General features: G+C 40.1%; 1 protein-coding gene across 1 annotated transcript in view; it reads left to right on the top strand.

Annotated features, from left to right (window-relative positions):
- Nucleotides 1-17,164, top strand: part of SPATA16 (spermatogenesis associated 16) — a 269,868-nt gene that overhangs the window by 102,656 nt on the left and 150,048 nt on the right. The window contains exon 3 of the mRNA XM_043998358.1: nucleotides 11,618-11,707. Within this exon, the coding sequence (XP_043854293.1) occupies nucleotides 11,618-11,707 (90 nt within the window). The remainder of the gene's footprint in view (nucleotides 1-11,617; nucleotides 11,708-17,164) is intronic.

The raw sequence follows: 17,164 nt of genomic DNA, 5'->3' as shown, positions 1-17,164 counted from the left end.
CTCTCCATGACCTCTCTCCCCAGTTCTAATCATGTCTTTGCAGCAGGCTTCATGGTATCACAGTCAATGCAAGATGTCTACACAAAACTCATTATTTCATAAAGAGGATTGGATTAGACGTCTCTTCCAGCTCTGAATCTTTGATGCTGTAATCCTGTAACCATTCCCCCAAACCACCTGTCTTATTTCCTTATCCCTGACAGCAGGATGCCATGATCCTTCTTTGTCCCAGAAGATCCTCAAACAAAAGCTGAACAACAAGTTTGGGGGTGTTGGAGGGAGGTGGTGTTTTATTTTGTTTTCAAGACTCGATCTTCCTATCTCCCCGAGGCTAGAAGTGTAGAGACCATTCATGGACCATCAGCTTGGGAGCCTTGACCTGCCCTCTTCTTAAGCTGGGCCAGTTTGGACCTCCTTAGACAGTTGGTGCTGCCCCCTCCCCTTCCAAGGGATGACCGTATTTAAGCCTTGGTAACTGAGATTACAGTGATGTACCCACTCATCCGACTGAATAACAGTTTATCAATGATGTCAAGGAAAGAGTATTACTTTGTGCAGGGGTTCGTCTACACTCATTCTCTTAGGAGGTCCCTTTCCACTCTTGAAATTTGATAATCCTATCGATGACACCATCACTGTCAACATTGAGTTTCAAAACCTTTGACTTCTTCCTCTCCCTAACTCCTCACCTCTAATCATTCACCAAGGTCTTCAGGTTCTTCTTTGTAATCTCTGGAATCCTTCCATGTCTTCTGCTTCCATTCTGGGCCAGCCCCTCACCACCAGCTCCATGGAGTATTCAAATAGCCTCCTAACTTGTCTCCTATCCTCTACTCTCTCCCTATTCTACTGCCTCCTGCGTACTACTGCCAGAATAATCTTGCTAAAACAGCACTTGAATGCCATTTATGAATGAAGCCATTCCAGGTGTAATGGTCCCTGATACTCAGGAGGCCGAGGCTGCTGGATTGCTTGAGCTCAGGAGTTCTGAGCTACAGCCAATCAATCAATAAACATTTATTAGGTAAACATTATGTGCCAGGCACTGTGCTAAGCTCTGGGGGTTCAAAAAGAGGCAAAAGGCAAGTCTTGCCTTCAAAAAGCTTACAATCTAATGATTGTAAAGAGTTAAACTTTATTGGGTGGCTGCACTGAGACCAGCCCCAATCTAGGGAGCTCCCAAGAGTAGAAGACCACAAGGTTGCCTAAGGAAGGGCAAACCAGACCAGGTTGAAAATGGAACAGGTCCATGTTTCCATGCCCATTAGTAGCAGGATCAGGCCCATTGATGGCCACAACAAGTCCAGCCTGGATGAGATGAGGAAGAGGAGGAGTAGGAGGTAGAGGAGGAGAAGTAAGAGGAAGGAAAAGAGGACCAGGAGGAGGAATAAGGAGGTTAAATTGAAGGTCTGTAGCTTTTATATTAGTAGACAGTGTTGCCCTAGGCTCCAGACTTTGCTGGATCTCATTGTTTTTGTTGCCTTGATACGCCATGTGGCCAGTTAAGTGATTTGGAATAGAGCATTTGTGAATAATAGTCTGAAATAATGCATCCAAATCTTCATGGAATCCAGTGTTGCCAAGCATTATGGAAACATTGAAACTGAGGCACTGGCAAGTGGTGAGCATTCAGGTCACATCTGACTGCAGAGCGGTATAGCGCTCTTGATGGCTGCAAAGTTATCTAGGAGGGTTAATATCATTACTTAACTTCCACTTCAGTCCAAGAAACATCGAATTTAACATGCTCCTCTTACCTGTCCAACTATAGCTTCTCTAGGGCAAGGGCTGTGTGAAGATACCCAAACCAGTGGGCAAATTCTGAACAGAGGTTGCCCATCTAACTGCAATAGTATGGCTAATAAACAGCTGTCATCCATTTGTTAATGTGGCTAGTTCATCTAAACTCTTTCAAGTAATGATAACGATTATTCTTCTACATCATATTGTCTCTGAGTTCAACCAGCATTATGTCATCCATAAACAAAGACATCCAGAGGGCCTCAAATTCTATAAGGAATCCCTCTTCATCTTGGACTCTAAGCAGGATCTCCTCGACCATAGTTATCACCTTTGGATGAGTATACATCAACCAAGCAATAAGCAAGTATTAAGTGCCTACTATATACAAGGCACGGTGCTAAACACTGGAAAGGAAAGGGAATAAACATTTCAAGGTTATCTGCAATGAAGGCAGGACATTTTCAGTCCACCAGCATTTCTTTATTCCATGACTATTTGTTGAGGGTCTACTCTGCATTCAGATTAAAAATCATGGGACCTCTGATCTTGTGTCACTTCTTCATATCAAAAGAAAGAGAAATGTCTGGGGAACTATGCCTTTCTCTGACTTGCTGAAGCAGAGTTTTATTTAACTATGGAAATCCCAAAGGGCCGAGGTCAGAAGGAATGATAACCCTACTGGATATCCATTGGGATCATAGGCCCATTCTAAGTATCATCCATACACACTCACAGCACTTAGCATGTTGCTATTCACTTAGGAGATCCTTGGTGTTTATTAAATGACATTTCCTGATGAAAAGTTATGGTTGCTTTCCCCATTTTTGCAAAAACATGTTCCCATGCCAGTTTATAAATAGCTATTTAAGCTTTCCTAATAGTTATAGTAATTTCTCCATTTTCAAATATCAACCCTGTTAATACTAACTACCTCCGCGAAGACTTTTATAAATGCTCATTCTCACCCACCCCCCACCACGAATCAAATTGGACTTTCCATTCTTCTGGCACACTTGCAAAGGAAAGGTAATTCCAGTGAACACTTGGATTTCTCCTCTTTGCAGTAAGCAGGTGGTTTTCATTCCCTTATTTTTGCTTTTTAGGACTAACCCTCCTTGATTTCTCAAGATGTGGCCCCAGGGAGTAAAAAGGACTGATTTCCTGGGATTCCATTATATCACCATGTAGCTACCCTGCCATTACATCATTTTTATAACCTCTTATTCCTTTTGACCTTGGCCCTTTGGGATTTTCATAGTTAAATAAATATCTGTTTCCAAAAGTCAGAGAAAGGAACACTTACCTGGACCATTGTTCCTTGTTTCCTTCCTTGTGGAAAAAAAAAAAAAAGATACTAGATCAGAGGCCCTGTGACTTTCAACTCCAAGCCCAGAGTAGGCCCTCAATAAAGAGTCACTGAATGGGGCAGCTAGGTGGTGCAGTGGATAGAGCACCGGCCCTGGAGTCAGGAGGACCTGAGTTCAAATCCGGACTCAGACACTTAACACTTACTAGCTGTGTGACCCTGGGCAAGTCACTTAACCCGTTGCCTCACTAAAAAAAAAATTTAAAAAAAAAAAGAGTCACTGAATGAAGAAATGGTGGTAGATTAAACAGGTCCTGCTCCTCCTGAGAAATCTAAACAAAAGGAAAAGTTTGTAAGGAACAAAAAAAAAATCCTAAATATGTGAGCTCTGTCTATACCAGAACAGAAGGTGATTTTTTTTATCAGTTCAACCCACGTGGGGGTATTACTAATGGAATACCACATACCTTTCATCTTCTCTGACCCCCAGATTTTATATTTTCCTGTAATGACCTCAAGTCCAGAAGACCTGAGTTTAAATCTGACACTAGCTACCTGATCTTGGCCAACTTCTAGCCTCAGTTTCCCTACTGGTAAAAAAAGTATAGCACCATCCTCACGGTATTGTTTTTGTTTTGGTTTTTTTTGGGTTTTTTTTGCTTTGTTTTGTTTTTTAGTGAGGCAATTGGGGTTAAGTGAATTGCCCAGGGTCACACAGCTAGTAAGTATTAAGTGTCTGAGGCCGGATTTGAATTCAGGTCCTCCTGACTCCAGGGCCAGTGCTCTATCCACTGCGCCATCTAGCTGTCCCCCTCATGGTATTGTTGTGAGAGCCAAAGGAGATGAGGGATATGGAATGCTTTGTAGACCTTAAAGTTCTCTATAGTTGTCAGAAGTTATGATTATTATCATTCTCATCTTCACTTTGTTCTGTCTTTCATTATGACTTCCCAATCTGCCAATCATTATTCAAATAAGGAATAGTACATGTCTTTCTTTTGTTAATTTTTTTGAATTATCAAGCATTTATTTTCTCTCTTTCCCACATTTCCCCCTCTCTAAACTGAAAAAAGGAAGAAAAACAAAACCCTTGTAATAAATATGTGTAAAGCTTCCCTCCTATAAATGAGTTTTCACCAACCACTGGATATGGCTTCCAGACACCTCACTAGTCAGTGAGTCAATAGACATTTGTTAAATGCCTACTATGCGCCAGTCACTATTCTTTTTTTTTTTTTTTTTTTTTTTTAGTGAGGCAATTGGGGTTAAGTGACTTGCCCAGGGTCACACAGCTAGTAAGTGTTAAGTGTCTGAGGCCGGATTTGAATTCAGGTACTCCTGACTCCAGGGCCGGTGCTCTATCCACTGCGCCACCTAGCTGCCCCCAGTCACTACTCTAAGTATCGATAAACCATTCTAGTAGCCCTTCTCTAAAAGCACACCAATTTATCAATGTCCCACTTGAAAGGGAATGCCCAGCACAGAGAAGGTGCTTAATAAATGTTTGTTCATTGATTGCTTATTTGATTGATATTTAAGCTTGTGGCCAACTAAAATCTCCAGATCTTTCTTCACATCTGTCTTTACTAACCCTGATCATGTATGTCTCCCCGGTCCTACACTTGTTTAAGTGTCTGGGGTTTTTAAACCTAACTGTGGTATAAGGGGTCAATAAAATTAGTCCAATACTAAATCTGCCGCACATGAAACATTAGCTTCCTCTCTTAGTTATTAACAAAGGTGATAATCAGAGCTTCTGTGTCTTCATCCAAGTCACTGATAAAATTACTGGATATCTGGACCAAGGACAGAGCCTTGGAGAAATGACAGTTGGCGGGGCAGCCAGGGGGCGCAGTGGATAGAACGCCGGCCCTGGAGTCAGGAGGACCCGAGTTCAAATCCGACCTCAGACACTTGGCGCTTACTAGCTGTGTGACCCTGGGCAAGTCACTTAACCCCAATTGCCTCAGTAAAAAACAAAAAAAAACAAAAACGACAAAAGAAATGACAGTTGGCCTCCAACTTGACAGAATCATTACTGAACAACAGGTGGGCACAGTTTTTCAACCAGCTATGATTCTCTCCAGGAGGACCTTCACCCAGTTCATTATCTTATGCACAAGGGTATCATGGGAGACTGCTAAATGTTTTGCTAAATTTAAGACATGTTACCTCTATGGAATTCTCCTGTTGTACCAAACAGTCTAGGAAGGACATATTAGCATTGGACAAGGGACCAAAATGGGATATAGCCTGAGAGCGAGGATTTCTAAGCAGGATGGCTGAAACAAGGAAAAAAGAAAGTATGCATGGAAAAATTCAAGGACAATTAGTGCCTGGCCTGGGAGAAGTACTGGGGTTTAGGATGAGGGGACAGTAGAGTGAAGAGCCTTTATTGGTACTGAATGTCAGTTCTGGATAGCAGATAGAGTCTTGGCAAACAGGCAAGGCTTGAAGAATGAAGACACTTGGGTAAGGGAGCTGGAACATAGTTCAGAGACTTGAGTAGCCAGTCATGTGGGATTAGACAAGTGAAGGAGACAGAATCTAGAAAAAATCTAGGCTTGTTTTGAAACCCCAGGGGAAATAAAGCAGTTTTGTACTCTGTCAAAGGATTCCCTGTGCACCTCATCTCAAGAGCAGGAACTGGTCTCAGAGTATAAGTAGACCTGAATCAGAGATGGAGACAAGGGGAAACACCTGGCAAGACAGAGGAGCAAATGATCAGAGAGCAGCCCAATTTCTGTGACAATAAATGAGGTTAACTGGGTTTTGTCTTATTCTTAGTGAACCTAATGATTTCCACATTCAATATTTTTTGTGTTTCATCATTTCTATTTAAATATTCAAGCCATAAAATGTATCATATACCATTGGTGAATTTATTGGGATTTTGCACACATACACACATGGATGGATGGATGGATGGATAGATACATAGAAACAATGAGAAAAAAGTATTTACTGTTTGCTGGGTTCTGGGTGCTGTGCTAAGTTCTGGAATACAAATACAAGAAAGAAAGGCAGTGCCTGCCCTCATGGACCTTACATGGGAGAAGACAACACATAAAGGGGTGCCTGAAAATGGAACTGGGGGCAGGGTGCTATGGGAGCATACTAAAGAGGCTTCAGGAAGTTATGTAGAAGCCTAGGGGGAACCAGAGGTAGATTCCAAGTTTTTGGTGGTTGGAAAAGATCATAGAGAAGGGCCATAGTGAAGAGACTCTGGGAACTATCAACTATCCAAGAATGCAATGTTTTCTAAACTTGGCCTTAAATGTTGCACATAGGAAGAAAGAGAAAATGACCTCTGCATACGGGGAAATCCAACCCTATAGAGATTCAGTGACTTTTCCATGGCAACAGAGTTTGAATGGGCACCTGGGTTCCCTCCCAGTCCAGTGTTCCTCCCACTATACCATCCTGGTGTCTCTCTTAAAGTTAGGAAAGAGCAAAGAAAGCTGAGAAGCCTATGGTGGTGAAATTATGCCAGGATTCAACATTCTTTTGAAAATGATCAGTCTACATTCTGCTCTACAGCTGGTAGAAGAGCATTGCTAACTACCAGGCAATTATGGATTTCTTCCAATGTTATTGCCTAGTCAAACCAGAGTCGATAACCTGAGAGAAATCGATGTTGCCATTGTAAACTATGACTACTTCCTGTACAGGCCAGTGGTTGCTGCCTGGTTTGTGAAAGTGTGGGCAGAAAGAAAGATGTTCATTAACTGCCCTGAATATCAGCCTCAATGGATGCAATTCTCGTATCCATAGAATCATAGATTTAGAGCTAACAGGGATCCTAGAAGCCCCACCCCATTCATTTTTCAGATGAGAAAACTGAGGCACAGAGAAGTTCAGTGGTGCACCCAGAATGACACAGCTAGCTAAGGTCAGAGGCAGAATTCAAGCCCAAGTCTTGATTCCAAGTCCAGTGCTCTGTCAATGCTGTTTGTGTCTCCAGCTCCTGAGTCTCTCCAGCAGTCATTGCAAAGTATTATAGTTAGTTGCGTTGTTCAAGGAGGACTGGCACCTCTGGTGTCAAGTCTTCCCTAGCCCTTTTCAGGGTTGCTCATCCCCCTTTGCTGTTTATCCAGCACTCAACTCTCACCTGTGGCTCCAAGAAGCTGTAACATGTACAGTGGCCACACCCTGGTAACTTGTCTAGGCACACAAGGCTAAACCAGATTGAGGGTAACTGACGAGCCTCAGACCCACTGGTGACTTAGTGGAGTGTCTACCCCAAGATTTTGAGGACTTTCCCTGGAGGAATGGGTGGATGAGAACAATTTTCTCCAATAGACATGAAGGTGGCTGAAGCAAGTACTGTGGAGTGCTTAGAGTTTGGCCAAACATTGAACATGCCAGGATCATCTACTACATCCTGGGCCATCACTACTTGTCCTGACATTAGTCCTGCCTCAGGACTTCAATGACTCTGGAATAGAGGGTGAGGTTGATGATTTTGTGCAACTCCACCACACTTAAATCCAGTTCATCCATGAGTCAAGACATCACCCCATGATGCCATTGGTCCTCTTTGAAAATGAAGGACAAACAACAATATATTACATAGCATTGTGATAAGATTATGTGATAATAGTTTTAATATAATTTATAAATTGTATATCTATGTATTTATACTAAATATAAATATGTTTAATACTTATTTAATAAATATTTATTAGTTATATATTGTATTGTAGATTATTTTATATATTTATATATTATGTATTACCAAATACATATCATATTATAAATATATAATTTAATATCTAATATATTTGCCATGTTGGAAACTAGCAGAATTTGAGAGAAATTAAACCTCAGAGTAATTTTTTTCTGGAGCTAGTCACTTTTTTTTTCTTTCATTTTCTTTTTTTGCAGAGCAATGGGGGGTGGGGCGGGGGTTTAAGTGACTTGCCCAGGGTCACACAGCTAGTAAGTGACAAGTGTCTGAGGCTAGATTTGAACTCGGGTCCTCCTGAATCCAGGGCTGGTGTTTTATCCACTGAGCCACCTAGGTGCCCCCTTTGGTCACATTTTAGAGCTGATTTGAAAAATCAGGGAATCTTAGAACCAGGAGAGACTTGTCTTCTGCCCATCCCTGTCTTTGCCTCCCCCCAAAATCATATGAAGCGAGGGCAGCTAGGTGGCGCAGTGGATAGAGCACCAGCCCTGGATTCAGGAGGACCTGAGTTCAAATCCGACCTCAGACACTTAACACTTACTAGCTGTGTGACCCTGGGCAAGTCACTTGACCTCAATTGCCTCCCTTAAAACGAAATCATGTGAAGCTCATTTAGTGGATCTCACCCATTTTTCACCAGATGTAAAGTTTAAGTAGCATGACTAGAGTCCATCTCACAAAATTAACTCACCCTCAGGTAAGAGAATTCAATTCACTTCATGTTGGGCAAACATTAATGTTTGTTGGATTGCATCAAGAGAGGATGCCATTAATGAGTGAGCAATCGCCAACCCTCATGAATGTGTAAATGGGACATACAGAGATATTCTCAGTAAGACTTTAATTAGAGATAGCTCAGATATTTAAGGCTTCATCAATGTGGACATTCTACTTCACTGATGCAGACACCAACCCTTCTCTAATTACATAATCTCTGATCTTTACTTTGACTAAAAAAAATATATACTGTCTTTCAGTCACCTTGGTGACTAATGATTGAACAAAATGCCTTCATCTATTGAAATTTTTATCTAATATTCAATAACTATTCAATCACTCAAGTATCTTTTCACTTCAGGACTGCAACTTCTCCTAATTTCAATCTTGTCATCAAGAGCTAATTATTGGCTTTCCCTAACACAAACTCCATCAGTTCTTCTGACAGAATTTCTTTCACTACCCTAGTGGTAGCTGGACTGACTAGTACCAGAACTAGTTCTGGAAAGGATGCTTTTCTACTCCCCAGTGACTCCACTCCTTATCCCTGTAACTTTCCAAACCAAAACACTGGCCACTATGCTTAAATATCTATTATTACTCCCTTCTAGAGTATATTTCTTGGGAGCAGGGTCTGCTTTTACTTCACATTTGTAACCTTGCAATTTGCATAGTGCCTGGCACATAAATGGGGCTTAATAAATGTGGGGTGTTTTTTCAAACAGTCATTTATTCATTCCTGTTATCCTTAGCCCTGTTTTTCACTTTAACAAAAATTCAAAAAGAAAAAGAAAATCACATTTGTGTTTTATCACAACCTACAATACTTAATATGGTGACATGTACTGTCTAAGTACTCCATAAATGATAGTTAGGATAAGGGAGAAAAGTAAGTAAATGCTATTGCAAAATAGAATGCATTACTTAGAATTTTCCAGAGCATTAGGAACAGATATGTTAATCATCCCTTCTCAAAAGATAGTGAAATGTTTTAAACATTCCTAGTTATAGGAGGATTCTGTGTGTGTGTGTGTGTGTGTGTGTGTGTGTGTGTGTGTGTATGTGCATGATAGACTTTAGATGCTTAGGGTAGGCAATGAAAATAACAGAATAATCCTATTTCTTTAATTCTGTTTTTCTGCTATAGTTAATATATGCATGGTCTTTTAAAAGCCCCTTGATTTCCAGTACTCTAATGATATGTCTCTTCTATGTAGAATAATTCTCTCTTTTTTTCTCTCCTAAAATTAAAAGTGCTACCTGGTTCTATTAATTTTATCTTGATATGAAATAAATCCATGCTGTGCATTTCTTATTTTCTTTTTTTTTCCATGGGAAGCACCAAAAGGTAGATTTTTAAAAGCAGCAGAACTCAAAGTAAAGGAAAAATGATTAATGTCCTCAAGTGAGTAATTCTTGTATCTGCATAACTCTTCACCCACAGATGCAGCAAAATCTCATTAATTCAAACTCCATTAATTCAGGGTTCATGATAAGGGAGGAAGAGCAGAGTGTAGCAGAGAAGCCTCAGCCTTGGTGTCAGGAGTCCTAACTCCATCCCCTCCCAGCTGGGTAAACTTGGACAAGCAGTTTTCCATCTTGGGGCCTGTTTCCTTCATTTTTAAATCTTAGGGATTGGAATCAATTATTTCTAATGTTTGTCTGTGGATTTTACATGGATGCCTCTTGTCTCAGGGAAGCACTGGAGCCTGGTGGATAAAGCATACATGGGATGTGGAGTCAGGAAGAACTGGGTTGCTGGTTTGTAGCACACATTTGTGGTAGAGATAATGTCAGTCCTGGAGAGAGCCCTGGGTTTGGAGACAAAGGATCAGATTTAGAGTGGGGAAGGGTCCTAGGGGTCATCAAGTCCGACCCCATAATTTGGCAGATCAGAAAACTGAGGCACCAAGATGATAAGCAACTTGTCCAAAGTAGGCAAAATATCGGAGATTTGAGGGGCAGCTAGGTGGTACAGTGGATAGAGCACCGGCCCCGGATTCAGGAGGACCTGAGTTCAAATCTAGCCTCAGACACTTGACAACTTGCTAGCTGTGTGACCCTGGGCAAGTCACTTAACCCCAATTGCCAATAAATGAATGAATGAATGAATGAACGAACGAACGAACGAATGAACGACCTCTGGAGTCTCTTCCAGCTCTGTTAATCAGAGCATCCTTTAAAGCACAGATTGCCTCCTTTATTGTATTTCTCCCTTGTACATAAGGAGCTACTGCTTCTGTGAAGATCTCAAAAAGCAATCCCTACTTGTCCTCATATATTGGAGGAATGGAGCAGACTTCCCTCTCTCTAGTTGTGCTGGGGATAGAGGCAGATGGACATGGAGAAGGGACCCTGCTCTACCCCAGGGATTCTAATTCTGAAGATTTCATTGTCAATTGCAGATACAAGGATCGCAAGAACCATGAGTCCCAGTACTTCCAAATTTGTCATCAAATTATGGTGGCAGGAAGTACTTAAGAAATCACCTACTCCAGCTCTTTCTTTTTCTAGAGGTGCAAATTGAAACCCAGAGATTTGTCTAAAGTCACATACACTGAGGCAGTGACAGTGCAACATCTAAAACCCAGACCTCCAAAATTTCAGTCCAGGGCTCACTCCTCTCCAACCTACTGTTTATCCACAGGTGAGGGAGAGAGGGGAAATGTGCCGGAATAATGTTTCTTAAATGAGCATTTTCACCAAAATAGCAATTACTTCCTTTTTGCTAGAATTATGCAGCCAGCCATCTTTTCCTTTATTGATTGTAGGTAGATATCCCATAAATAATAATATGAAGTTGCTGCCAGATCCAAAAATATAAATGAATAAATTAGCACTGGGGCTTATGTTATATGCTAGCTAAGTGGAATGTAACTTCAGCTCAAAGACTTTACCAGTAATTGCTCTATCTGTAAAAATACTCAATGCTATAAATAAGATTGCTTTTATGATGCAATCTTAATTGACTTTTCAATAATGCTTGTTCATTTGTCATAGCTGTCAAGGGAAAGGAGAATAAGGGCTCATTCATTAGTATCTTTTTTTAAAAATATATACATACTGTACAAAATTGACTGCATATGTGCCCATTCCCAAATCCTTCTGGTAATTATCTTTTTAAAGCCTAACAACATGCACATTTATCTTATCTCTTCTAGGAGCATTGTTTTAAATCCAGCCTATTTCCGGAATCATCTTCGTCAGGCAACAGTGTTTAGATGTCTGGAGAGATATTCGGAAGCGGCCCGGTATGTCTGATATAACTTTTGTAGAGATTTATTCCAAATGAAATTAATTTAATCTTGGGCTTCTGGGAATAACATATTAGAACTTTCCATTTCTCTCATGGAATATGATTTTACCAGAATGATTGTCTTGTAAACGTCAAGCCCACAATCATGGACTATCTATTTCTTTAATTAAAGTGTTTCCATGTTCATAGATATTAGCAGAGACCAGAATTTCCAGTTCTGAGGTCACTTGCTGGCAATGGGGAGTGTTGGGTGGGCATTGAACTTGAGCCTGCCTCCCCTTAATGAGCTCCTGGCTCTGAACCATAAATTACCATACCTTTGGTCCTGAACACAGAACTGGAAATTCAGGACCCCTTACTTGGGTTAGATGGCATCTAGAACTATGCTATGTTGTGTATGGGGAAAGACAGAAGCTTTCCATTGCTTCACCTACTATGACCTAAACCACTCAGGAAACCATGGCATTAGACATACCTGGGGAAAATGTCAGCCTCTAACAGCAGGGAACTGATGGTCCTGCTGAGCTCTGCCCTGCTCAGACCAGGTCTGGAGACACATCCTATGCTCCCAAGGCCACACTTTGGGAGCAATGGTAGCAAACTTGAGTGTGCCCAGGAGAGAAAGAACGGGATGGGAGGACACATAAAACCATGGCATAGAGGACATGCAGAGCCAGAAAACAGCAGCCCTTGGGAGGAAATGCCATCTCTTTTTAAGTCTCATTTAATCATTTTCCTCCAATTTAAAGTCTACTTTTATTTTATGTAAGGAACAACTACTTTATCTGGGTCTAACTCGATGCTCTCATGATCCCATGATAAAGTCCTGCTTCTGACATATCGTGGTCATGTGATTCTGAGCAACTTACAACCTCTCAAGTGCTCCAAAGGACTCTTCAAGGCTTTAAATTAGGGGTTGTTGACATTTTTTTGTACGTGTGTCCTGGACCTCTTTGGCATTCTAGTGAAGTCAGTGAACCAATGCTCAAAATCATGTTTTTTATATATGTAAAATAAAATCCAAAGGATTGCAAAGACCAATTTTTTTAATATACAATTATCATAATCGATTTTGTGGGGAGGGGAGTTCACAGACCCCAAATGAAGAATTCCTGAACAGAGCTGATCAGCATTGATAGAGAGAGATTCCTCCCTGGGAGTTTGCTGAAATCACAGATCTGATCCAAAATTTAAAAGTATAACCTAATACGTTGCACATAAAGTCCTCCAGTGCCTCTTGGTGAAAGGGTGTTGTCCGCAGGGTTATCTTAGCTTATGCCTGTGTGGCCCAGACTCTGACAGGTCCTACTGGGCTAGGGAGACTTAGGGGAGGAACCCAGCAATAGCAAGCTCTCTGTCATCCCACAACCTGACACGCTGACATCAGGGAGTGCTATAGCAGGTCATCTCCAGGGATGATGGATTATACTCAGCTATAGCCACTCACAAAGGCTGGCTCCCAGGTGATCATCTGCACATGGGGAAATTTAAGGACCTTAAAATATAAAATAGTCATCTTGCTGAGAGTAGAGATTTTTTCATTTTTGTCATTGTATCATCTAGCACCCATTACAGTGCCTAGTATGTAGTGAGCACTTAATAAATGCATATTGATTGATTGACATCCTATATAGAGAATACAGAGTTGTATTATAGAACGGGGTTTTGGTTTGGAGTTTTTTCACCCATTTCCTGCTAGATGGTAAATTCCCTAAAGCTAAAGACCCCCAAACCAGAACAAACTATATCACGCTTATCCTGGAAGAGATAAGACCTGGAGGGAGGGGAATGGTGACCACCTCCAAGTGTTTGAATGATTGTAACATGGAAAAGGAAGGGACCTCATTCTAGGGTCAGCAGAATCCTAGAAAACCAGAAACACTGGATGGGGGTTACAGATGGACAAATATAGTCTTCACATCAGAAGTAGCTTCTTATGGACTAACCTAGAAGTGTGCCCCACCCCCACCTACCAGCCCACTAGAGGTCTTCCCTATATATAATATATAAAAATATATTGTCCTCCCTCATTAGAATGGAAATTAGTTGAGACCAAGGAATGTCTTTCTTTTTGCTTGTATTGGTATCCCCAGAACTTAGCACAGAGCCAGGTATGTAGTAACCATTCAATAAATACTTGTTGACCTACTGGTTGACTTGTCTCTGAGCATTCTTCCAGACCCACATCTCTGTGGTTGTCTATGTAATTGTACTTGCTCATACAGATTCATGGTGCTTAACTGGACTTCACCCAACCAGTAGACCTGCTTCTCATTTTCTTGGGATAATTCCCTCATTTCACATTGATTTTGTGTCAGTTGACTTTCTCTTCTCTATCTCCTGGGCTGCATTTCTACAAAGTGAACTATTGAGCCAAAACCCAAAGTCCTCTTCTAATAATAAGAGCTTTTATTTTCTCTTCCTTAGGGCTTTTCCTTCTTCCTTTCTTCCTTTGCTTAATTTCTTTATTGATGACTTTTGTTTCAGCACAACTGCCAAATATAAAAACTTCAAATAAACCACAAAGTATATTTCCTTAAAAGCAGTAAGCAGAATAACACAGAACAGTGTTTATGGCTGGTAGTCTATGTAGCCGTACACATTATTTATTGTGGGCAAAAGGTCTGAATTTAAGTTGATGACATCCAAAGGACAACATGGTGGTACCCAGTGGAAATGGGTTCAACATAATTAATAAACCATAATTATGAAGTCAGAAGAGCTCAAAGAAGGCCCCAATCACCTTCTTGTAGCACACCTCATGATAAACTTATGGGAGTGTGAGAAATGATTAATAACCAATATCTTGGGGAGAGTCAGAGGCACTTCCTCATTTTATTTTTTATTTTTTTTTTGAGATATTTTATTTTTTCCGTTACATGTAAAGATAATTCTCAACTTTTGTTTATACATGCTTTGCAATTTCAGATTTTTCTCCCTCCCTCCCTCCCCTCCCTCCCCCCTCCCCTAGACAGCAGGTAATCTGATATAGGTTATATCTATATATATCTATACATATACATATAGATATATATATACACACACATATATATACACATAATAACATTAGTCCTATTTCTGCATTAATCCTGTTACAAGAGAAAGAATCAGAGCAGTGATGCAAAACCTCAAAATAGAAAAAAAAAACAACAGCACCCAAAACAAAAGAAATAATATGGTTCAATCAGCATCTATACTCCACAGTTCTTTCTTTCTTTTTTTTTCTTGGATTTGGAGATCCTCTTCTATCATGAGTTCCCTGGAACTCTTCTGTACCATTGCATTGGTGAGAAGAATATAGTCCATCACAGTAGGTCAACACTCAATGTTGATGATACTGTGTACAATGTTCTTCTGGTTCTGCTCATTTCACTCATCATCAGCTCACGTAAGACCCTCCAGGTTTCTCTGAACTCTTCCTGCTCATCATTTCTTACAGCACAATAGTATTCCATTGTATTCATATACCACAACTTGTCCAGCCATTCCCCAATTGATGGGCACCCCCTCAACTTCCAATTCCTTGCTACCACGTAAAGAGCAGCTATAAATATTTTTGTACACGTGGGTCCCTTTCCCCCTTCCATGATTTCTTTGGGCAAAAGACCTAAAAGTGGGATTGATGGGTCAAAGGGTATGCACAGCTTTATCGCCCTTTGGGCATAATTCCAAATTGCTCTCCAGAATGGTTGGATCAGCTCACAGCTCCACCAACAATGCATTAGTGTTCCAATTTTCCCACAGCCTCTCCAACATTTATTATCTTCCTTTTTTGTCATTTTAGCCAATCTGATAGGTGTCAGGTGGTACCTCAGAGTTGTTTTAATTTGCATCTCTCTAATCATTAGAGATTTAGAGCATTTTTTCATATGGGAATAGATAGCTTTGGTTTCTTCATCAGAAAACTGCCTGTTCATATTCTTTGACCATTTCTCAATTGGGGAATGACTTGGATTCTTATAAATTTGATTTAATTCCCTATATATTTTAGAGATGAGGCCTTTATCAGAAGCACTGGCCTCAAAAATTGTTTCCCAGCTTTCTGCCTCCCTTCTAATTTTGGATGCATTGCTTCTGTTTGTACAAAAATTTTTTAATTTAATATAATCAAAATCATCCACTTTGCATTTTATAATATACTCTATCTCATGTTTGGTCAAAAACTGTTCTCCTTTCCAAAGATCTGATAGGTACACTATTCCTTTCTCTCCTAATTTACCTATGGTATCACCTCTTATGTCTAAATCATGTATCCATTTTGACCTTATTTTAGTATAAGGTGTAAGATGTTGGTCTAAGCCTAATTTCTGCCATACTATCTTCCAGTTTTCCCAGCAGTTTTTGTCAAATACTGAGTTCCTATCCCAGAAGCTGGAGTCTTTGGGTTTATCAAACACTACATTACTAGTGTCATTTACTACTGCATTTCCTGAGCCTAGCCTATTCCATTGATCTACCACTCTATTTTTTAGCCAGTACCAGATAGTTTTGATGACTGCCGCTTTATAGTAAAGCTCCAGGTTTGGTACCGCTAACCCACCTTCCTGTGAATTTTTTTTCATTATTTCCCTGGATATTCTTGATTTTTTGTTTTTCCAGATGAATTTTGTTATTATTTTTTCTAGCTGTATAAAATAATTTTTAGGTAGCCTGATTGGTATGGCACTGAATAAGTAAATTAATTTAGGCAGTATTGTCATTTTTACTATATTAGCTCTGCCTATCCATGAGCAATTGATATCTTTCCAATTATTTAGATCTGATTTGATTTGTGTGAAGAGTGTTTGGTAGTTGTGTTCATAGAGTTCCTGGGTTTGTCTTGGCAAGTAGACTCCCAAGTATTTTATATTACCTACCGTTACTTTAAATGGAATTTCTCTTTCTATCTCTTGCTGCTGGACTTTGTTGGTCATGTATAGAAATGCTGATGATTTATGTGGATTTATTTTATATCCTGCTACTTTGCTAAAGTTGTTAATTGTTTCAAGTAATTTTTGACTTGATTCTCGAGGATTCCTTAAGTATACCATCATATCATCTGCAAAGAGTGATAGTTTTGTTTCCTCCTTGCCTATTCTAATTCCTTTAATTCCTTTCTCTTCTCTGATTGCTAAAGCTAACATTTCTAGGACAATATTAAATAATAGGGGTGATAATGGACATCCCTGTTTCACCCCTGATCTTATTGGGAAGGCCTCTAATTTATCTCCATTGCATATAATACTTGCTGATGGCTTTAGGTAGATACTGTTTATTATTCTAAGGAAAGCTCCCCCTATTCCTAAACTCTCTAGTGTTTTTATTAGGAATGGGTGCTGTACTTTGTCAAAAGCTTTCTCTGCATCTATTGAGATAATCATATGATTTTGGTTGGTTTTCTTATTGATGTGGTTGATTATGTTAATAGTTTTCCTAATGTTGAACCAGCCCTGCATTCCTGGTATAAATCCCA

The sequence above is a fragment of the Dromiciops gliroides genome, chromosome 3 (genome assembly GCF_019393635.1).
Source record: "Dromiciops gliroides isolate mDroGli1 chromosome 3, mDroGli1.pri, whole genome shotgun sequence".
Lineage (NCBI taxonomy): Eukaryota > Metazoa > Chordata > Mammalia > Microbiotheria > Microbiotheriidae > Dromiciops > Dromiciops gliroides.
The sequence above is the reverse complement of the archived record's forward strand: the minus strand, read 5'-3'. Positions and strand labels throughout refer to the sequence as shown.